The sequence below is a fragment of the Liolophura sinensis genome, chromosome 8, assembly GCF_032854445.1.
Source record: "Liolophura sinensis isolate JHLJ2023 chromosome 8, CUHK_Ljap_v2, whole genome shotgun sequence".
Classification (NCBI taxonomy): Eukaryota; Metazoa; Mollusca; class Polyplacophora; order Chitonida; family Chitonidae; genus Liolophura; species Liolophura sinensis.
The window spans coordinates 36,863,157-36,887,830 of NC_088302.1; the positions used below are offsets into that span (position 1 = coordinate 36,863,157).

A 24,674-nucleotide genomic window follows, 5' to 3' on the forward strand; every position below is an offset into this window, starting at 1 on the left:
TTGGAAAAGTTTAAATGTTTTTTTCATATTTTAAAGAGGTTATACCGGAGGTTCTTTGCAAAAACACGACCAGCGCAAACCCAATGAGTCGTTTGGTATTTTTTAGCAAAGCCGAAATAATTATCTTTTACAAGATATCAGCCTAGTATGTGTACGTGTTATCGTTCAAAATCTGTAATAAAGTTCCTAAAATTTTGTTGTTTCCTGCGTTTCGTTAATGAAAGTGCAGATAACGGATGGAAGTTTTACGCAACGTTTTAGTGTGCAAGGCATTTGGTACACAGCTTTCAATTTGCTCGTGTAATTCAGTTATTGCTGCTAACATAATTCTGATAGATGCACGATGTAGATTTTATGTTGCTACAACAGATACTCCTGATAAACTGAGTGGAGACGATGAGATCCAGACCTGGGCGCAAGAGTTGGTGAAACCCAAGGAAAAAGGCGGGTGCGGAATATTGGTACGTTCAGATGAAATTACCTGTGATTTATACACACCATGGAATTATTCGCCAGGATAACAACACTGAGATAATTTGGGGATATAATGAGCTCAGTCAACCCATTACCAGAGGATAATGACAACCACAGGCGAATTGAGACATTTTCTCATATAGCGTTAAATGTACATGCGCATATGTTTTCATTATTCTGGTTGCTGTGGCAGTGCACGTAAACGTAAACTGGCTCACGGGCGGCATAACTGTACCAGCAATCATGGCTTTAAGGTTGTTTATAACACGTCATGCAGTATACGTGTGCATTCACGGCATACGTGCTTGTGAGTATAGGGGAAATGTTTTCGAGTCTCTTTGTGGGTTGGGGAGCGGGCTATTAGTCAGCAGGACGTTTGGGTGAAAAATGTCTACTTTTATTGAGTAACAAACAATATGTCTTCGTCAGGCAAATACCAATGTTCTGAAAAGGTTAACTGGTATGTAAGGGTCACAATGCAAACGTTTCATGCTGATATGAAGCCAAGTGCGTGATGTCTCAACAGCTGCTAATAATAGGTTGAACTGACAAACCCAATTATCAATAGGTTGTAAACCAAAAAACGTAGAGAACGTCATTTACGAAAAAGTTACGAGAAACTTAAAACGTTCAGTGAAAGTTGTCCCTTTGCTTTACATTTACTATTTAATAAATATAAAATATATTTTTAAAAATATTTCAGCACTTCATTATGCGGTCATTTTTGTTTCATTTTTCGGAATTACCCTACGACAAGCAACAGTCATCCAAAATCACACGAAATATCCTTTCCTTGAAATCTGAAATAAGCAAAAATACCTCGCCTGTATGATGATCCTTGTATATACTTGTTATTTAGAATCAACAACTAATAATTGGGTAGCGTAGACCTGGAGTTTTTCACAGCCGTGCAGAAAAGATCGTTCATGATACATGGAACAATCAGGTGGCTTTTCATTTGTCTGGAAGGACGTGGAAGGACAATTCAGATTAATAAAAAAAGACAACACTTCACTGAATATGTACATGCATCCGTGAAGTGTCCCTCGTAAACTTTAAAGAGCATACTTATTTATCTTTGTGCTGTTCATATCCGTGATACCACAGTTCAAAATGAGCGAAATCTCGCATATTGAGAAAATCTTAAGCGCCGCCATGTTATCAGGTTTAACCAATCAGGCGCGAGTTACTTCTATAACCTGGTAGCACACCTGTGTTTCCGTTGACGTCAAGGGAACGCTGTTTAGCCTTTTAACCATATGAATGCAGTGTACCGTACCAACTTTGAGATACATGTCATATCCCATTACGTAGTCCAGAGTAAATGCTGAGTTACTAAGGACGTTATTCTTTTAATAAAACAGTAATAAATATAGCATTGTCAGTATTCTCCCGCTCTCATTATTGTTGGGACATTGGATGAGAATGTATAATTATTATGGTGTATTATGTTGTGTACTGCAGGGTGTACCAGGCAATGGGCACTTCACTAGCAACGACCAGCTCGTCCTCGTCCTCACCTCCATCATCTCCACATGCAGTCTTCTTCACGCAGCTTTCAACTTCCCACAGTATGACACTTACGGCTTCGCGCCAAACTATCCTCTGATGATGAAAGGGAGGCCACCCAAAGACAAGGTAGGTTTCATTTACTGGGTTTTACCATTCTCGTTTTATTAGAGCTCATCTCATTCTCTGATCATAGTTGACTCATCTGGCATCTGCAGTGGGTACTTCGAGTTCAGCTGGAATACATGTTGCGTATGTTTCGACATACGAAGTGTTAGAGCGAAGGTGATCCTGTGACCAATCAGAGGATCCGTTGGCGCAGCAGACAGGAGGTCGCACGACAATATGCGACTATAAATATGTAACGAGAGATTTCATTGGATGACGTTGTTAAGACTAACCAGTAACTGAGTCGAACCACGTGCATAGTTCAATTCAGTCAAGGGTTTAACTGCAGCAAAGCGAAAGAAAAACGTTGACATTGTGACAGTGGGTTTCACCGGCTAATATGAGAATCCGAGAGGGTTCTTACACCCCAGTGCGTAAGACTCATGGTGACATTTACGGTATAACGGTAAATTATGGTAGTAATTATTACGGTAATAATTTCATAGGGTACATTTATATAACTTATAAAGCAAAAAGGCCAAATAAAAACGGAATGAGCATCATTAGACAAACCACTGAAAATTGTATCAGAAAATTCTTCTTCTTCAATTTTCCTTTTACTGAATTACCAGATGTTCAGATGTTTGACTTGTCTGACTTGTCGGGGGGGGGGGGGGGGCTTTATGAAACATATTGAATGATAATTTATGTGTGCAATAAAAACCAGTAAAGCTATTTCTTTTAATAGTTTTTAATAGTCTTTCTGTTAGTGCTTTCTTCATTTTTACGGGGTTTTTTTTCTGAAAAAGGGCTCATTATACTGTAATGGAGAAAATACGCCATGCAAAGTATTTTCAGAACCTTTGCATAATATTCTCGTCACACATTTAATTACAAATAATGCCTTTTGATTCCAGAACCCATTGACTGAACAGGACATTGTGAATACATTGCCGGACAAAGCTGTGACCTTGGACGCCATGTTAATCGTAAAACTGCTGAGTCAGAAGGGAACCAACTCTCTGGGCGACTTTGAGGTTAAATTTGCGTATGATCCAAGAGCATTGAAAATTATTGAATCGTAAGTCAAACACATTTGATTTTATTCTGTGAGCAAATGTAGACAGTCGATGTGACAGTGCTTATTTGCAGTGACAAAATTTAGCCATATCCTAAATGATGAATGAAAAATCTATGAGACAAATGGCCGGATGTCTCACCTAGGAGACGGTTTTCTTGCAATCTCCTGTTGGGTTAAGAACTTTCCGATATTCAACAGCACCTAAGATTACCAGGCACTTGATATGCTGAAAGCTTATCTGTTTGTTTCTTTATTATCTGCGGAGTGTAATTCTATGGGAAAACGGTGATATTGTTGGTGGAGATACATTATCTTCTTCTTGATCATGGGAGGCATTTTTTGAATCCGTATGCGTGGGAAATTGTGTCCGCAATTCGATATTTTATTCTTGTTATTTTTCTTGATTTTATCTTACTACAAATGACGAAGTAACTACCTTTATAGTCTTCAGTTTTAACCTTCAAATTGTGTTTATTTCCAGATTCCAGCAGAAACTATCGGAAATAAGCAAGCTCATAAAGGAGAGAAACACAAGAAGAAAACCATATCCCTGGCTGGATCCCGAGGACGTGCCAAACGCCATCAGCATTTAAATGGCGATAAACATCTTCAGTTTCCCATGTTTTCCAAGGATCTTCAGAACGTTAATATATTAACATCAGGCTAGACATATTAATAACAACGACAAAATCGATATGAGTGGAATAAATCATAAGTGTTAAATGTACTTATAAAGAAGCAATTACTATCCATTGTAAGGCGTTTTGGTATATAACTACTCAGAATGATTACTCACTAAAACAGCCACACCATCTGAAATTTATACACCCAATTACAACATTATGGCCACAAACTGAACAGGTTAGCCGACATTAAGACTTTTCAAAAAATGTAGTTTTTTCATACTATACAGCGAAATGCTCTCAGAATATGATAAACGACCACAGTAATACAGTGTGTTGGAATGTACGATTACATATATTTGTATGAGTCACATCTGGAGACCAAGGAACCAGATGTAGACTCGTGTTCATTTGTCAGTTTTGAAGAGGAATCTTTGAAACGTCCGACATGTCCGACGCACGAGGAGTGGGTTAAACCCCAGCCTCTGGGGAAGAACTGTGTAGAAAATGGTATGCCCTGCCTCCCTGCACTATTTTTGTAGCCTTGATGGCAATACCCCGCCGATAGCGGTTTTATGGCTGTTTAATTCATCTTACATGAAGTTTTTTGGCGAGCACTTGCCTTCCACCAGCATAGCATACGCACTGAGCTCCTTCTGCAGGAGAAAAACTAACAAATACTAATATATGAGTTTAGAAGCCTTAGTTTTTATTATTTTCCATGAATAAACATGTCATAAAAACTTGTTTAAAAACTCTGATCGACAAGTTTCCAAGTAAACCAAAGCTTTTAAATGACCTGAAAGTATGTTGAATTTGTTTACCCTATGACTTATACACGAACATTTAATGTGCCTGACATGACGTCGCGTGCTCTTTACAATGGCAATAAATAAATGTTCCGTTACCTTCGAATACTTTCGTTCCTTTATTCTCCTGTTAATTGCATTATAAAGAGTTATAGCAGTTCCAAGGAGTTTGCGTTTTCAAAGAATGGCTGTCCGGAAAGGATTAGAATAATCTGTGAAGCTTCCCTAACATCTAATCAATTTACAAGATATTAATGCCAATTTTGCACTTCGTACGGAAACATTGTTTTTTATTTTTTTATTTATTTATTTTTTTTTGGTTGTTATTTCTATAGTTTTACCTCATGTTATACGTAACTCCAGGGTAAATCACGGCAACCAACGCCAATGCATGACCGTAAATGACTGAGGAAAATATACTGAGGAAAATCAGTATATGCGTGAGAAGTAAGCAAGGTTTGTGACATTTCAGAGAGAAACCTTCAACAACATTGAGTGATATCGGGCGCAGTCGATATTCTCTGCCTAAATGCGGATTTCCCTATAGAAATTGTTGTTCCTGCCAGGTGTCTCAGCTGTAACTGTTCCTATTAAAAGTAATGAATGATTCATTAAGGTTTAACAATATTTCATCCATAGGGTAACAAGAACATGTTAGAAGAACGAAACTGTCATATCTACAGCACCAAGTGACAAACACATCTGTTTAAATCTTTCACTTTTTCGACTTTCAAGAATGCCTGCTTTGACTTCGCCAGCGTTAACGTCCTCAGTATTGCCTGAACTAATTACTTAATTTGCATCTCATTGTCATCAGTTTCAGGCTTTTTCAACACAAAACGATTTAAGTGCGAACCATCCTCCCTTCACCACCCATACCCTTGCCATTATGACATTTTAAGGGACACAGGGTGCTGATCGATTTGAAAATATGGAATAGTGTATTCCTTTTGTAGCAAATTTCCAGAAATGCCTTGAAAAGGTTTTGACAAAATCCAAGTACTTTCAAGAATTTCAAGGTTGTTCTTGCTCGGAATATTGAAATTATTCTTTTCTGACAGAGCTCTTGTTGTTCTTCTAGAAAAGTGCACAAAAGGACGGATCTTTCGCAAATTTGATATGCATGTAGAATAAAACTATTTACATAAAGTTTGAATGTGTATTAAATCAGTCATAAAATTTACCAGGTCGAACATATAACGTCTTAAAAAGTTTTGAATTTTATATACTTTTCAAGTTTTTTAGTGTTTTGCGGACCAGTGATTCCGAATCTACGTTTGATTTTCTCTGTGTTTGTAACTTTTTGAGATATATGAAAATTAAGTTTAGGGTTTTGAAGTGACATAATTCCAATCGCCTGCAAATTGAAAACTGAGAGCTAGAATTTGCAATTTGTTCCAAGTTGTAGTCCAAGATATGCACTTTCCGTGCCATTTCCGAGCAACGATTAACGGTTCTCTCGTTAGAAGTGTTTAAAAGACATCATCATATTTCAGAAATACAAAAGGGCTCCTTGACTAGATAGGAACTGGATAGGAAATCGTGCCATTTCGGAGCAGCTGTGAGGTGTAATTTTTTCACTTAGAAAAACAAATAAAACTTACTTGAATATGAAGTACAATTATTGATTTTTTTATGGTGGGTGGAAACCGGGCAGAGCCCGGGGGAAACCCACGACCATCCGCAGGTTGCTGGCAGACCTTCCCACGTTCGGCCGGAGAGGAAGCCAGCATAAGCTGATCTTGAACTCACAGCGACCGCATTGGTGAAAGGCTTCTGGGTCACTACGCTGCGCTAGCGCGCTAACCGACTGAGCCACGGAGGCCCCTACAGTTATTGAAGAGCGTGTGTGTGATAAATTGGAGTGATGCTAGTTATATTTTTCGTTTCATCACAAGACAAAAGTAGGGTCAAAAGCAGACTTTGCTATTTTAAAGCGTTTTCCAGAGGGAATTCCCTTCATAATAAAAAGATGATTATGTGAACCAAAATCATTTCCATATATTTGATGTCTACTTATGGAGTGGTAATTATATTTTTATAAATCGAACAAAATGGAATAATTTGGGCGTTCAGAGGAACGGTACATTCACCATAACATTTCATGCATTCTAACCTATTGTCCGCATTGGCACAGTGGTAACATGCATGCTTTGAAACCCTTGTGTCCAATAGGATATTGCACACTTGTGGAGTAATGGAGGGAGGATTAATTTGAACCACACATAAATTTTTTTATATTTCGTCATATATTGTCAAGCTATATGTTAGATGAGTTTAAATATATTAAATCTATATAGATTATATACAGTATTTTCCCAGTGAAAGCTCAACGCTGTTTATTTCACCTAACAGTATATCGTACAATTTCACTGAGAAAGGGGCACCCTGTTTATCAGTTTAGCTTCGTCATAAATGTCTATTAAAGACACTGCCATATATTCACGGTATAATTCGTAAGACAAAACTTGTTTAAAATACCAACATTAGACGGAAAAGGATATTATCCTATGCATTTAAAGGCATAGAGTAGGCTGATGGTTAGCAACTATATTGTAGCCTGGCCTGTTTCATTGGCTACACCTTCAACCGAATACCGAAAAAGACCTTGCGTCATTTCGCAGACGATCTGTCACGGTGAGCAGGTTGGCAATCAACCTGCGCGACATGAGGACGATTTCCCCTAGTTGCAAGGGCTCCTCTAAGCCCAGTCATTTTATTTACTGATTTAGAGAGTAAGTGAACAATTGTACTCCCTTTAACTGCCTAGTCCCAAAGTTAACTGAGTACCCTAATACGTAGCATCGCTCCTGTTGTCATGTCACAAACTGCTCTGTAATGATGTAGAAGCTGAAAATAATTCACGAAACCGTGAAACCGCAGGCAGTTCTAGCATTTTGTTTTCAAATAATCATTTACATACTCGATGTCTTTGAATTCAAGTAAAATGCTTAAACATGACACTCTTGGAACTGAAATAATTGGAGATAACAGGATTTTTCTTATTTGTTCATCACACACTTTATGACAAAATGACTTTCTTATATTTATTTATTTGATTGGTGTTTTACGCCGTACTCAAGAATATTTCACTTATATGACGGCGGCCAGCATTATGGTGGGTGGCAACCGGGCAGAACCCAGGGGAAACCCACGACCATCCGCAGGTTGCTGACTGACCTTCCCATGACTTTTCTTATACATTTTGACAACAAATATACTATGTGTTATGTGCTACTGTTTATATTTAGCTATTGTAACATCATCTGTTTACAGCTATAAGCTAAAACGGCAAAGAAATATAATGGGGAGCCTTTCTCGCCTATTTTCCTGTGATTTATTCGTTTCTGTCTTTGCGTTGGTGATTGGTAACATCGTACACTCAAAAATTTAATCTGTTCATTTTATGAGGAAAGTCTTTTGTCCGGGTGATGCTAGAATTTACTCTGTTATTAAAACACAATATTCCGTTATATTGGACATAATATCCTGTTAGTCTAATAGAAACTTTATTTTGAATTAATAGAATATGTGCATTATATTTAACAGAACAATGTTCTGCGATAACAGAATACATGCTAGCATCACTCAGACAATAGGCTGCGTTGAAATTAGTCGGTTCATTTTCTAAGTGTATAAAGGAATTACAGGAGAACAATTGTCAATTCTGTGCGGACCCCCGATACGTCTTTGGGCGGGACAGTTACTTGAAAATGAAATAAACTGGAATAAAGTATACAGCATCCGAAACACGATGCACTGATGGGGCGAAATAATCGTTTGGAGAAAAAAACACTAACATATCATACCAATGTTATATAGGTGCGGTTGGCTATAAAGCTAAAGATTATGCCACTACTAAAGTTTAAACTACGGTTACTGCCATGATCGCTCCTACTTCCATGACTGCTTATAACTGCATAATAATGCAACCACAAGAGTTTTGTTGAACCAGCAAGACAAAGCCAGATAATATAAACCGGTGTGAAGACTCAAGGAATCGAGAATCGTGACAACAAATAACTTAAACCGAGAAACACATGGAGCGGTTATTCTTATAACAGAACACTCAACGTTAGTCCCCTAAAACCTCGTACTGCTTCCCGTCACCTATACTAAAACTTTCGAATGCATCAACAATAACAACACGTGATGTCCGTAAACCCTGATTGTCTTTCCATCGCCAGACTTGCGCAAAGACGGTTTTCTTCACTGCATTGTAAACAAGTTTACATACAGAAACCCATATGCCCAAGAATGCAGGTGATGCAGGTTTCCAGTAGAAGTACCAAGCCCTGTTCAGGTCGATTTCTTACAATACAACCATAAATACCCATTGTCAACGATCAGATGCTTATGGAGTTCGGAATATTTTCTGGATCAAGCCACTCATACGGCAACCGTCGAGTTTTGTTTCTGTCTCTTATGATTTTCTTGATTTCCGAGAGCTTAACCTTGAATCTGAAAGGACAGAGTTCGTATCTTCAGTCAGTGATGATTGTAAGATGCATACTGATTGCTGTGCTTCGAATTCCAACAACAACTATCGGATCATAACCTAAAATTCGCAGGGAAAAATAACCTATAACAAGAATTTACTTTTATTTAATTATTTGATTTAATTATTGTTTGACATCTTATATACTTAAGGATTTTTCGCTTGCATCACGGCCAGTATTATGGGTGTAACTGGTGAACTTTCCCTGGTGTGGCAGGTGCAGATTGGCGGAAGACAAATGGTCCTGAATCAACGTACGATTGCTTACTGACCCCAAACTCCCACGGTTAATGAGAGTGGGACAATCTATTCAATGGCATCCTTGGCTTTCGGGTCAAATGCAAAGTTAACCTCAAAGTCTCCCAGACAGTTTGTCCCCTTGGAACTGAGTAGTTTCACTACCAGCATGGTGTCAAGAACAACCGCTTTGTCTGGAATAGCCCTCAAAATGTCCTTCTCTGTCCTCGGTTTCTGGAAATTAAAGGGTATGAATTTACTTTTAAATGAATACAGAATAAAAAAAATTACTTTAAATATGCTGCTGTATCTGATCATCTTCAAATAGCAACGTTCGTTTGAATTACGGTGTTAGAAATTTAACAAATGTGGTTAGGACAATAAACAGAAAGGCTGGGTATATTTCGATGAGAAACTCACATTAGAAAGCGCCTTGACGCCACCGCAAAGAATAAGTACAAAATATAAAAGACGCCTATGTATATTTATTTATTCTCTGGACTCTTAACAGAAGTTAAAATGAATTATTGTGTAATGTTCGAATTACAGCCTTTCATGTTTAAACATAGATAATAATAACATATAATATAATGTCCATAGGGGCTTTTTACAATTATAGATACAGGTAAGTTATTTTCAGAATAATAGAAATGTTTTGATATTTTAGGATTCCCAAATGATTCATACTTTATCTTTAGGTGGCGTTCCCTTCAGCATCATGGGATAGTTAGGCGGAAAGGCGTAGTTTTCATACTGAGGGAAATTGAAGGCCCCGTGTACAAGACTGCAGGTGCAGATGATGGAGGTGAGAACAAGGATGAGCTGGTCATTACTGGTGAAGTATCCATTACCTGGTACACCCTACAATACAACAGAACACAATTCAATACAAAAACACAATACACAATTCACGCAGATATACATTACATGTTACAATACATGTAACATAACAAAGAAATATATTAATTATTTCCAGTAGTGATTGTAAATGCCAATGCTTCGGGGGCTCAAAATTTTGGTGGAGATGGCGAGCCTCTAAAGACCTAGAAAATCCTTTCGGATAAATTTGAAAAAGATTTTGTTTCAAAGAGCCTGAAAACAACCTACAAACCACAGTTGTACACTGAATATGAAAATACAACACGGAATTCACATAGGCACCCTGTATACAACTGTAACGTAATGTGTTGGTAAATACCAATATTTGTGGAGATTAAAAGAAGGAGTAAAACCCCCAAAACGTGAAAAGGCGTTTGAGATAAAAGAAATTTGAAGATATTTGTGTTTTACTGACAACATGTAGTAGGAAGCTGAATAGGCTTGATCACCAAACTAATCAACAAAAATTAACTTATCCCCCTGTAATCCTCATGGGTCCTTCTGTGCATAAATGTGGATGTGATGTATGACCTATTATATCACTACACACCAACTGACAAACACTGCAGACTTATTCTACGCTGAGGTATTGTTATGAAAACATGTTTATTTTGGAAGGAAGAAGACGCTTGCCAATATTCCACATCCTCCATTTTCTTTAGGGGTCACCAACTCTTTCGCCCATGCTTGTATCTCATGATCACCTGATAATTTCTCTGGGCTATCTGCGGATAAATGATAATATAAAATAGAAAAAGAGACTACATTGACTGTACACTTGTGTTGATAACTTCAGCGTTCCATCATTTTTATTTATCTTTCAATAATCCACTATTGTAAATCATACCATTTTAATGTATTCGTCTATTATGATATCAAATAATGTGACCAACGCTTGCGAAAAGTAACGCCTTCACCACCATATGAATAATTCAAATTCGTTTTCTTACTCACCGTAATACAAATCCACAATCTTAGTGACGTATGAGCTGATGGCCTCGTACAGCAGTATGACGTCATCACGGTACGGGTAGAAATGGAGCACCTTATCATCCAGCAGCTAAAAGATTAAAACTTTATTAAGACATACTACAATGTCTTGCAATCCTATAACTTCGATGGACTGTAGCTTGCCGATAGCGCAAACCGGCTTAAGAAGCCAAATCCAAACGAATATCTTTATTTATTTATTTAATCGACTGGCATTTAATAACTCTCTATTCAAGAATATTTCACTAAAACAATTTCATGGGTGTAGGAAACCCGGCGAGATACCTAACTAAAGCTTACTGGCATAAAACCAAAATTGACCCATCGTGGAGTGCTGTATTCTGGTCTGTGGAGTCACTGGCTGGTTGTGGCGAGAATAGCACTTTAGCCTATTGAACAATCGAGGGCCCCACGACAATCCTGTCATTTAATTTTCTTTACGTCAAAATCCATCAAAATTCACTATTTTAACGAAGACATCAATGGCCAGCATGTTAGCAGAACGTAATTTGTTGTTGTTTTTTCATAAAAAAGAAGTTTTAGTATTAACTTTTACATACACCTCTCTGTCTGAGCTCCTCTGGTATGGTTCCTTCCACATCCATGCGCCATGCTTTGATTCTGCGCCAGGTAAATCAGGTAAGTAAGTTATTTCTTATAACCACAGTAGTCTAGTCATATTGTTTGAAAGTAAATAAGATTGCAAACTCCCTTCTTAACAGTGGTAAACAACTTGTCAGTGACCTATTTGCGTTTTAATCTTCTAACTTAGAAGTGTACAAGTATCGTGACAGAAATAATGGAGCGATGATATTTATTTAGTTGACTGGTGTTTTACACCGTACTGAAGAATATTTAACTTATACGACGGCGGCCAGCATTATGGTGGGAGGAAAATAAACAGACCACGACCATCTGCAGGTTGCTGCTAGACCTTCCCACGTACGGCGTAAACCAGCAGAGGAAACCAGCATGAACTGAATTTAAACTCTTAGCGACGACATTAGTGAAAGGCTCCTGGATCGTTGCTCCGCGATGGCGAGCTAACCCCCTAAATTGAATACAGTGCCCGAGAAAAAATGATAAGGGTCGGGGTTCTGGCGACACATTTCACAATTTCAACCTCAGTCAGCTGTATACTGAGAGACTCCCTCTTCTCTCGTCATAACTGTGAACAGATTCCAAGAATCTGAGAAGCTCACGATTATGCTGAAATCTCCAAAAAATATAAAAATGTCAGAATTTTGCTGAAATATTCAAAAAAGGTCAACATTGTGGCAAGATATGTTAGAATCTTAGTATATGTCAACACTTTGAGGAGATGTACCAGAATCTTAGAATGTCAACATCTTTCAAGGTATTCGGAGTATTTTTGTTTTTCCAATACCTTACTGAAATAAATTCATCTTATTTCAGTGGGGACTACTATTGCACCCGGTAATGATACAATGATTTCAAAGGGTTGCGAAATACTCATACCTGTTAATTTACTTCTGTGATTGGTGTTTTACGCCGTAATTAATAAATTTCACTTAAACGATGACAGCTAGTATTACGGCGAGAGGAGACCGGACATGACACGGGTTAAGCCCAGGAGTACCCGCTGCCAGACCCTTACACCCGTATGTGACTGGACAAAAGCCAAAAGCATGCAGGATGAGCTGGACTGGAACTCCCGTCCAGTGCAGTGGTAAGAGGATCATGGGTCATTATGCTGCGCTAGCACGCTCACAACTCCACCATGGAGGCCACGGGGTATCCAAAATATTAATAGATCAACAAGGTATTCTAGAATCTTATAGTAAGTCTACACTCAACAACAATCGCTATGTTATATATATTCTACCGTAAATTAGCAGATTAGATTCATTATTCTTTATCATTGTTTTGCGGTATAACAGAATGTCAGAATTTTGGAACTGGTCTCAGGTTTTAGAGAATATCAGATCAGAATTGGTCTCAGGTATCACAGAATATCAGAAGGTCAAAACTGATCTGAGGTATTACGGATTATCGTAAGATCAGAAATGGTCCGATTGATCATAGAATACCAGAAGATTAGAAATGGAACTGAGGTATCACTGAATATCAGATGGCCAGAATTGCTCTGAGGTATGACTGACCATATGCAAGTATCAGCTGGTCGGAAGGTATTACAGAATATCAGAAGGTCAAAACCAGTCTGCGGTATCACAGAATATCGGAAAATCACAATTCGTCTGCGGTGTCACAGAATTTCAGAACTGGTCTCAGGTATTGCACAATATCAGGAGGTCAGAATTGTGCCAGGCATTCCAGAAACCTTCATGTACAGAATACAAGAGCCTACGAAAAGTCAAGAATTTCACAAAGGCGTACCTGGCGGAAATGGCCTTGATCGACTTGTAAATGGGGATGAAAATTAAACTTAGCATCAAGTCCTCTATAACACAACATTTTGTTAAAATAAAATTGATAATTATTACCCTTTGGCTATCAGAAAAAAGGTGCCTTTAATGCCTACACTTTCCACCGAGTCCACCCATCCACCTTTTGATATAAGCGTCTTGAGGGCCAGCCTGCAGCAAAGATATTTTTAAGACATAAAATATGTTCTACAGATAAGACACAACAATAGGCCTACCAACTTTACTCAGTGAGTAAAATTCTGATATTAATGATGTTGGATATACATAGATACTTTTAAGATAATAAAAAAACAAATACTTAAAGAGACAAATAATTAATAAAAAAGGATAAGTTTATTAAAAAGTGTTTCTTTTTAAACGTGCTTAACGCCTCACACAAATATTTTTCAAAAATATTTTACGCAGTTTTATCGATGGCGGAAACCTGGATACCTAAGTAAGATTGTTTACTTGGTGCTACTAACGCTGTTGGATGCTTACTGTCATTAAGACAGGAGCAAGAGAATCTTATCCGAGATTCCTGTTCGAGGACAGGACTGAACGAATATCACAAGTGTTCAATAAATAAATGAAATTAAAGAAGAGTTAGACTTGTTTTCTTACGTATTAATAGCAATGAGGAAAAGGAAATGCGGGGCAAGGAGTTTGAAGATTGGATGAGACTGGGACAAGTTCCTCTGGGTGATGACAGAGATACCCTCCATTATCAGGTGAGTGAAACCTGAAAATACAAAATATAAGTTGAGTGAAACCTGGAAGCACAAAATATCAGGTGAGTTAGCCAGGAAAGAGAAAAGCATAGATCTTAATTATAAAGTGAGTGAAACCTGAAAACACAGGTGAGCGAAAATATCAGGCGCGTGATATATTTAAGAACTGAGCGATTTCTGGTTACAGTTATACGGGAAGAAATTTTAAGCGAGACCATTCGTATTAGAACATGTACAAGTCAGCGATTTCTGGCCAAAGTTATATGGGAAGAAATTTTGAGCGAGACCATTCATACCAGAACACGTACAAGACAGCGATTTCTGGCCACAGTTATACGGGGAGAGAATTTTGAGCGAGACCATTCATACTAGAACATGTACAAGTCGGCGATTTCTGGCCAAAGTTATACGGGAAGAAAATTTTGAGCGAGACCATTCATACCAGAACACGTACAAGACAGCGATTTCTAGCCACAGTTATACGGGAAGAAAATTTTGAGCGAGACCATTCATACTAGAACATGTACAAGTCGGCGATTTCTGGCCACAGTTATACGGGAAGAAAATTCTGAGCGAGACCATTCGTACTAGAAGACGGACTCGCCCGCCCAGCTCAATTTAATGAAGCTCATAAATACATTGTTTTTCTGTTTTCTGTTTAGGGTGTGTTTCCCAGCAAAATTGTTCGTCTTGATCATCTGATATATCCATTTTGTTACAATTTTGTAACCTTTTTAACATAATTTTTTGACCATCTGATACAAATGCTTCCTCGATTAACACTGGGAAACTACAAATTCGTGTATAATGCGTGTTCCTCCTCTTTGTGGCAAACTTAGCATTTACATTTGCCTCCTTTCAAAGTTCTATAGATTCGACGCAGTATGTCACCATCGTCAGGGGCAATGGCAGCATAGCTATTGCGAAGAAAATATGACAGTCTTCGATGTTACATTCATTGTCCTCTTAGAGTGAGGATACAATGCTACATGTAAAACACGATGGTTAACACATTAAGTTACTCCAATAGGTGTTACTTTTGCAAGGTAATGAAATGACTACCGAGATGTACAGCAATGGTTTCATTAAATACGTCTCTATTTTCTCATGATATGTTGTAAATTTTGTACACATGTCTGCACCAGCTGTATAAAACGTCATGTGTACGGCAAATTTATTTAGCGGAATCTGGAAACTCACCTAATTTATAATACATCTCAGGTTGTATGTGAGATCAAAGGCAATATAAGGCTTAATTTAATTTCAGTTTCTATCTGAATTGAAATATCTGTGATTCTTTGTCTGTGTATGAGAGCAAAATATAGTCAGCGCTGAATAAGTAACATGCTGAAACAGCTGCAACTGGCATGGAACTGATGTACTCGGATTTGAATGATGGATGATTGATGATATTTTGTTGAAAATAATGTGCAAATTACACTGAAAAAAAACATTGTTAAATTTAACAGAAAGTCTGTTGTCTGAGTGATGCTAGAATATATTCTGTTATGGCAACAGATTATTCTGTTAAATATAACACACCTTTTCTGTTCATTCAACATAACCATTCTATTACACTAACAGGAAATTGTGTTGAATGTGACACAATATTATGTTATAACAGCAGAATACATTCTAACATTAGTTAACAGATTTTCTATTAAATTTGTTACGACCCAAACTGTCTGTATTATAAAGAGATGGCTTGTTCGAAATACACGACAGTTTAGCCGCACAAAAAAGTAACCAAAACCAGCAGATTTTATTTTACAACAATTTATTAGATTGACAGAGGCATTACTTATGGATAACAATTCCTGGATTTATTTTGTTGGTGACGTATCGATGTAGGTTCTTACATCGTTATCAATATGGTTTGATAACGATGTAAGAACCTACATCGAAACGTCACCAACACAATAAATCCAGGAATTGTTATCCATAAGTAATGCCTCTGTCAATCTATACCATCCCAATTCCTAAATGCCTCTGAAAGAAAACAATTTATTAGCTTTGACAAGAACAGATAATAAGACTTATACAAATACTAAAGTACTTAAGTTTAACAAGAAAGGATAGCAGTTTCTATACAAATACTAAAGTACTTACATGTACAACGGTGTCAAGTCCAAACGGACGCATATATTCCACAATGCGGAAAACCATACAGGCATTAATGCAGAAATAAGAGGGAAAAAATCCACAGTATAACTGAGTGTATGACGAAATATACACAAAATTCCACAGACAGGGTCCGTGTACTAATAAGCACTGTGTACACAAGAGCACAAATTAAATATACAAGTTCAGACTGAACAATTATTCGGTGGAGATAGGATATAACAAAGCCAGAGGCTATAAAGACATCAAAATTCAGCACAAAAGGCCTACTAAAGTAATACACAGCGAAAGCATCCTAAACTCTCAACAATTCTCCATTCTCTCCCTTTGACTTGAACCTGAACTTAGCATGTGTGGCAAGCTAAATTTAGAAGCTGACGGCAGTTGAGCACATAACAAATTTAACAGATTAATTTTTGGAGTATATGAAAATTGGATTGTAACTACCCAGATGTGTGAGGGCCTGGTGATATGCGGAATCAGCGTTGTTGTACCACATCTTGGCCAGGAGCCAGGTCATAGGCGGATCGGACGGTAAAAATACCTGGAAGATGGAAGACAATATCTCTGAAAGACTGAATCTCCACAGTTTTTTTATCTTTTAGCAGTAAATCTTTAAAGGATACACGAAAAGGTACTATAAAACAAAAAGTATGGTTTTAAAGAAATGAAGAAATATATGCGAAACAAAAACAAAAAACAAAGACAAAAAAAATATTAATTTCTAATACCGGTACATGTTTTATATTTCTTCATATTTTACGTATACTTTTCGTGAATGGTCGGGAATATTCGAAAATGACATCATCGATGCACATACTGGGAACGCGAGTTTACGTTCTGAAGTTATCTAGCTTGAATCCTTCATCGTTGACGTCACCACAGTAGACTACTTAATTTCCGGACTGACAGCTGGGACCTTATAGGAAAACAGTAGCTTAAAGTCATTTTCACGCCCCAAGAAAGTTGAGAGGATTTTTGAACATTTATAGGTTAAGCGGGTCTCACACGAAGCGAGTTTCGACGTTCGATCAGTGAGTCAGCCATCATAGATTTTTTGGCCCAACCCAAAACATCTGCGACCGCTGGAGAATGGAAACGATCGTCTGCTACCGACTGAGGCCAACTGCGAGTGTATATACGTCGCAATATGCTCGTAAAAGACTCGCTCTGGCTCGCTATAGCCGAAACTCGCTTCGTGTGAGACCAGTTTAATCCACGTCATTTGCTCCATAATGAGACAAAACTAAGCGTTTTGCGTATCCTTTAATCTTGGCTAGACAAAAGCCAGGTCGCTGCCGTATTACTTATGCTTGACCTGTTCTGCAGCATGGCGTTACCACTAATCAAATAAATAATAACAAAGAAAAATGATTTAAAAGGTACACTATAACGAATTTTCAAGATTATCATTCTTGTGCAATATACAAACACCACAACAACAGAAAAAGTTGCAGGCATGAAAATTGGCTAAACTGACGAGGAAAAACTTCCATGTACTTGTTAATAGCGCATGCGCCGGTATCCACGCTCGCTTCACATGCATGAAGGTAAATGGGATACAAACCGGATTGTCCGGTCCTTTGTTTTGGAACAGCTGGATTGCCACGGGTAATAACTGATTGTCTCTGTCTTCAAAAAACAATACCAAAGGGGCACAGACCTTGAAAAGAAAAGCAGCACATATGTAGACAAAAACATGTCTAACAGAATTCTAGTATATTAACAATGTATTGATTGAATATCATCACGCATATATGTACACAGAAACATGAATAACAGAATTCTAGTACAAGTATATTCACAATGCAATAATCGGACACAAGTTATATGTGCACAGAAACATGTTTCACAGAATTTCAGTATTTTGACAACGGATTAAAAAGCCAATATTTCAGCCTGGGCTTATATTTCAATGCTGTAAAACACCAATCAAATAAATAAATAAATATTTCAATGCTATCGTCTGCCGAGAAATCCAATTTAGTATTTCTTTTCATCACATTGTGGCTCAGGTATTTTCCTCTGATATATCTGCAGCATTTCAGGTCACAGTTGAAAAACTTGCTGTTCTACGCTGTCAGTTGAGATTACGCGCTTTGCACTATTTACATTAACAGTATTTTCTTTAATAGGAATTACATAACGATAATACTGTTACTTAATCCACCTTATAAAATAACATGTAAACCTGTCTGATACATCCACCTAACGGAGTGGTGTCATTTGTGATCATCAGAGGGGTAATGCCTGTTCGCCGTAAAGTCTACCGGTCAACTACCATCTATTTTGTGGAAGGCCTGTTGGTCGAGTGGTCTAGACAGTTAACATCGGTTGTTGGCGATTTTTTGCTTAAGCCTGAGATCGCTGGTTCGAAACCCACAATGATTTCAGCACTAGAACCTGTGCTATATACTTCTAGGTGTTACACTAAAAAACTTAATCTGTTAATTTTAAAAGAAAGTCTGTTGTCTGAGTGGTGCTGGAATGTATTCTTTTATTGCAGGAGATTATTCTGTTAAATATAACACACGCATTCTATTAATCTAACATAAACAGATTCAACAGACTTTCTGTTAAAATTAACAGATTATTTTGTAGTGTACTGTGATACTGTGATTTCACCGCTTCAAGATTCGAAGCATCTTCTGACATTTTGAACAGTGGTGTCGCGCATCTCCAAGATTTTACAGTGTATCATGACATCGTGAACTGTTATTTCACTTCTCTACGCCATTGACAGCATTACGTGGTCCTGCGAGACACTACGGCATACTGTCGCGTAGCATCGCTTCTATGTAGTAGAACCGTTTCAAACTTTAAAATACAACAGTACGCGGTGCTGCAAGCAGCTTACGGCTATGCACAGCTGGTGCTCGAACTTACAACAAATGTGTCATTTTGACAAGGCACATCCTCCATGATTTCGAGGTCCACGATAAACAGTCGTTTTTGGTTGATAGCTTCCTGCAGAGATAACCCTTCTAGAAAGGGTTCAACCATGTTATCTGTAACTCCAAATCTGAAACCAAAGGTTCCTTAATGAGGTCCTATAGCTAGATATTCTACCTGGATAACGACAGGTATTTGGGATTATAGTGGACACACAATTAAACTCTCAAGAAATTTAATTAACACCAATTAAAAAGATTTTATCGGACAGCCTTTTAGAAAAATTTAATTATGTCGTTATATACCTCAAACCGGTGTCGGTTTATAACGATGACTAAAATATAGATGTCGTTCTGTAGAGAGAAACAGAGACGGTATTAGAATAGAAAGAACAGTGATGAATATTCGGAACAACGCCTTGGAGCTCGACATATACTGAAATCTCTAATAGATAGACTCACTTGCTAGGTATATGTGTGCACAGGCTAATCAGAACTGGATTGACTCCAGCTACTCTCTGGTTACCAAAATGGCTGTCTTCCATCCAGGTCTTTGTGCACTAAAAACGATAATGAACAGTTGGTATAAACATCATTTCCCTTAAAAACACATGAAAATGTATTGAGTATTAAGACGGACTTTAATGAACATATATGTTGCATTACAAACAGTTGGTCTCATTCACTTTACGTACAGCCCGGTTTGTTGTGGAGAGTCTTTCCCATTAAAAGTAATTCGGGTCAAGGCTGTGTTCAATCTTTTGTTCATCGCTGCCTTTGTGATGACGTATTGTGGGAAATTTGGTAATGTATTACTCATACATGGCAAGTTAACAATGGTCTGTCCAGCTAGTCGCCATTGCGCCGGCAGCATAGGGCACTCCATTTGTATCATGCTGCATGCATAAGCAAGTATTTCAAATGTGGCGTTTTCGCGCTGTTCACCAAATTCCTTACACAAAAATTAAAGAAATTTTGTGTTGAGCTTTGTGTTTAAATGTCGTTTGTAGACTTTAGTTTCAATTTCTTCCGCGTGACCTCTATACAGGAAGACTGGTAACCTTGGGTTCAGGAAGACGATGAGCCGTGTAGAGATTCCTCAATGACTCCAAGGTGGTCCATTTTGATGACTTTATCCCGATCATAAGAGTGTCAACGGCCAGTTGGTATTTCTGCTTCTTCATGTCCCACTGAAGAATATTTATTTATTTTATGTTAAAATCCAAAGCCAAAAAAATGTGACCGCCCTGAGTATTATAAAAGGAGATATATTATACATCACCTGCTTAGAAGCGGAAGATCATATGACGACGAAAGGTATCATTAGGGTGCATGTACGTGTAATGTGCCTCCTTGCTGCAGGACGGATTTCCACCGCTCTTTTATTTAGTGCTGCTTCACTGAGACGACTTACCGAAGATAAGATTTTAAAACCAATTGTGGTCATACCCAGTAGTTTAAAATTGGTACTTTCTATACCAGAGCTAATGAAACTCTCTAAGATCTTGATCTTGAACAGATCTTCCAAATTAATGCTGACTGGAAAGGATCACCCCTTAAAAAGAAACAAAAACGAAGATCAACATGAGATTTATCTTTTTTGTCTGATAACTTCTTACTTCCGGAATAAGTGTTTAGTTAAGTCTAAATCTCAGGCCTCTATGTCGTTTCTACGATGGAGTTCCATTGTAACTGTGACAAGATGACATACCCTATAGTCCTTAGCGAATTCTTCATCCTCTGGAATGCTTGCCACCTGAAAATAACGACCATGGCTGTAACATTTCCTGCTGCCTGGACAACGTTTTATGTGTAGTCGACATATTCCAAGTTTGGACAAAGAAAATAAAAACATCTGATTGAAAGGCTAATTCAGAACACTGGAAAAGTATCCTTTTGCAAGGAATAAAAAGAGGTGTCATTGGGGGAAACCAGTTGCACATTCCAGAAAAGCGTCCATTGCTTAATTTGCTTTCTTTTTTCTACCTTTTCTCTTTCGTTTTGCCAACAAATTGTAATTAAAATTCTTTCAAGTTTTACAAAGCATACAGTCAGCCATCTTAAGATATTTGGATATGCTTTTATTATTTTTTTGTTTTGGCTATTCCATGCTCGGATAATTAGAATATTTAAATGAAAAACTTAGATGGAAAATGTTTTCAGAATGTGAACTTTTGTCTACACTTGCATATGTACCCTTAATGTATTTATTTATTGATTAGTGTCTTACGCCGTACTCAAGAATATTTCACTTACACGACGGCGGCCAGCATTATGGTGGAAGGAAACCAGGCAGAGCAGATTGCTGACAGACCTTCCCATGTACAGCCCTTATTGTACATTCCACTCTCCAGTTAAATGGGTTGCATTTAATTACAGTGTTCATTATTATTATTTTTTTTAGGGCAACACGTTTTTTTAAGTATTCCAAACATGCAGGTCATGGGTTGTACCTTTTAAGTCGTCTCTAATTAGCACTTTCCGCTAAGTTCAAGTTCCAACCCCCGTCTAATTAGCTTGCCGTGGGATCCAGTATTTGTAGGTTATTGGATTGTATGGTCCTGTATGGACGAGTCCATACACGACCATACAATCCAATAACCTATTTATTATACACCCACTTGTCAAAAACGTAAGTAAATACACTCGACAAATAAATGCTAATAAAACGCTAAACAAATTGGGTAAAACCGTGCTAATTATTTCATATCGCGTAAGAATAGCGGATAGCCGGTCGCGGATGAATATGGAATACTGAATACAGCACTTTCATTGGCTGACGGAAAACTGGGTCAGGCGCACGTGGCAAAAGCGGTATTTTACAAACAGAAGTGTAAAGAAAAGGAATGCAGAAGTTTCAGTGAAAATTGAAAGTGCAGTTATTGAAAACTGCGCCACCAAACAGACTAGTGTAATCTTTACAGGACGAGGACGAAAGAGAAGTAGAGTTTACTGACAAAGTTAGCTGATTATCCTTGGGATTCTGTGCGGAAGTTGATGGCATCGGAGTCGGGAAAACTTCGTTTGTGTGCACTTGAACTGACCGGCCGGGGGAGTGGAAGCGCGGGAGATGGTTGACTGAAGGCGCGATTGCCCTGAAGTAAACTCGACATTTGCTTCTGCTCTACGTGATCTAATTTAGAATCATACTCCTGGATGCTAGCAAGGATTTGTGTCAGGTGACCCGTATAATTTTATGTGGATTTTACAAGGGTTTGGACAGTTGTTTTTCGGACCGAGTGATTAGTTTTCCGGTCTTTCAGTCCAGCAGCCTCGGCTGCCCTCGTCATTAGCTCTCCCAAACGATGCTCTCCCATTGGAGTGGAGTAATACCACACAGCTGCACCAGGTTTGAGGCGACATTCGGAAATAGGTGTGAGGTAGACCGGACTGTCCGGAGACACAGATTTTTCAGGACGAGCACGGGCGAACATCGTGTTGTGTCGTCTGCTTGTTGACAAACAAAAAGTAGTCCGTACGTGTGACGTCACAGTTACAACTGTCCAATATATCAAAAATATTGGACAGTTGTGTTTACTACATAATATAGTGGGCGCTGGACACTTAGGTGTATAATAATGTATCTTATTATACACCTAAGTGTCCAGCGCCTACTATATCGTATCTATACAGCGCACACACGTATAAATGTTTTTTTTTTTTTTTGCATCGGATCATATACAACTTCACAACAGATAGTGTACTGGGCGTCAGTTTTGGCCTATTTATATACGGTACACTCTGCTTGCAAACCTTGCCATTGTGCAGATGGAATATATGTAGTATAAAATTTATTTTATACGTGAGGCAACACAACCTTATAGCTTCACTAGCATAATATAAATGTAGATATTTTATTGCCTGTTTGATATTTAAGAATATACGTATGTATGCTTGGGGTTTAACGCCGTAGCTAACAATTTTTTAGTCATATTACGACGAGGAGTCATTAGATAAATGTACATATACTGTGTCTAATTCATGTGGCAGGGTAAGTCTATGTCACCCAAAGAAAAGACATGCCACCCCACTCAGTCACTTTATACTGTGACACCCGGGTCAACCGGTCAGGTTTCCTTGGTCTAACCTCTCTGTGCTGAGCGCCAAGCGAGGCAGCAGCAAGTACCATTTTTAAAGCCTTTGGTATGACTAGACCCGGTTCTTCTGGATTCGAGGTTGGCGCTCTAACCATTAGTACTTAAGACACATATTCATTTAGGCTCTGCATAATATGGGTAGGTCTACTTTTATAACCTATAAATTTACTCTTTTAAGTTCATTTCGAATGTTTTCCATGTTTTCTTTCAAAGTTAAAAGGAATTTAATATAATGCTTCACATATGATTTATTTATGTTTTATTTATAACAGTAAACTCTTAGCGGCATTTCAGGAATGTTATAAGACTTATAGGATCACATATAAGACGGTGACCAGTATTATGGTGAGAGGAAACCTGGCGTAGCCCGGCGAACCCACGCCCATCCCTATGTTGTTGCCAGAGCTGCTGTAGGAAAAAGGAGTGGTTTAATATATTTATTTAAATTTACCTGAGGAGGTAATCCGGGGACTTTCACTTTGAGTTTGTAGAGTTTTCTGTTCTCCTCCAATTCCATTTGCCGTTGTTCCTTTTGTTCGTCAAACTGCGGGAGCGAGGTGTCCAGATGCTCGATGACGTAATGGTGGTCAGCCTTAATCCAACGGAACACAGGGAACTCGTACACATATTTACGGGCTTCATCTATCACCGAGATTCTATCCAGGTACCAAGAAGACCCCAGGCCCACCGAGTCTCTCCAGAACTCAATTTTTTTGACGCACCCAAACTGCAGGTCGTTAGGCAACTTAACTTTGAAGTCATCTGTCCCACCTCTTTCGAACTCGTTCCTAAAGAATGAATCTAGTCTAAACTGTGGTGTCTTAGTTCCACGGTCATCATAAAACAGTATTTTGACGTTAGCGTCGGTTCCTGCCCCGGGTCTGTCCCCAGTGTACACGAGGACTATGTAAGATATAGCGGTAGCGTTCATGATGTGATTATTACCTCTCTGAACTTGCAAAATCACATACACCAGACACCTTAATCCAGGCACCTTTGCTTCAAATATGCAGACTCCTGATTTGCATTCTTCCACATAGTCTACTTTTCATTGGTTAGCTGCTCGCAAATGTCTAGCTACCTTGTACACACGGCCTTTGAAGTGTGACAGATGTACCCTGTAGATATAACGTGCGCAGTATAGGCTGCCTAGCCTGATAATACATGTGCGAGACAGCTAGCCCGTGACACGTGAGGCGCAGGTAAAACCCCGGCTTTGGACAAATATTTTATTTTTTT

The 24,674-nt window shown here is 38.3% G+C and overlaps 2 protein-coding genes across 2 annotated transcripts; one reads left to right on the forward strand and one right to left on the reverse strand.

Annotated features, from left to right (window-relative positions):
* The first annotated feature begins 87 nt into the window (after window positions 1–87).
* Window positions 88–4,187, forward strand: LOC135473751 (allene oxide synthase-lipoxygenase protein-like). Its single transcript, XM_064753632.1, has 4 exons — window positions 88–461; window positions 1,939–2,112; window positions 3,009–3,172; window positions 3,654–4,187. Exons 1-4 carry the CDS (start codon window positions 237–239, stop codon window positions 3,763–3,765), a joined length of 675 nt encoding a protein of 224 aa, XP_064609702.1. The 5' UTR covers window positions 88–236; the 3' UTR covers window positions 3,766–4,187.
* A 4,763-nt stretch (window positions 4,188–8,950) lies between these two features.
* Window positions 8,951–24,366, reverse strand: LOC135473490 (allene oxide synthase-lipoxygenase protein-like). Its single transcript, XM_064753340.1, has 15 exons — window positions 23,887–24,366; window positions 21,050–21,094; window positions 20,400–20,528; window positions 19,801–19,898; window positions 19,334–19,469; window positions 18,015–18,110; window positions 16,895–16,991; window positions 14,220–14,337; window positions 13,674–13,766; window positions 11,769–11,829; window positions 11,173–11,278; window positions 10,852–10,943; window positions 10,027–10,200; window positions 9,421–9,573; window positions 8,951–9,058 (listed from the first exon to the last, which is right to left on the reverse strand). Exons 1-15 carry the CDS (start codon window positions 24,364–24,366, stop codon window positions 8,951–8,953), a joined length of 1,986 nt encoding a protein of 661 aa, XP_064609410.1.
* Window positions 24,367–24,674: the final 308 nt, after the last annotated feature.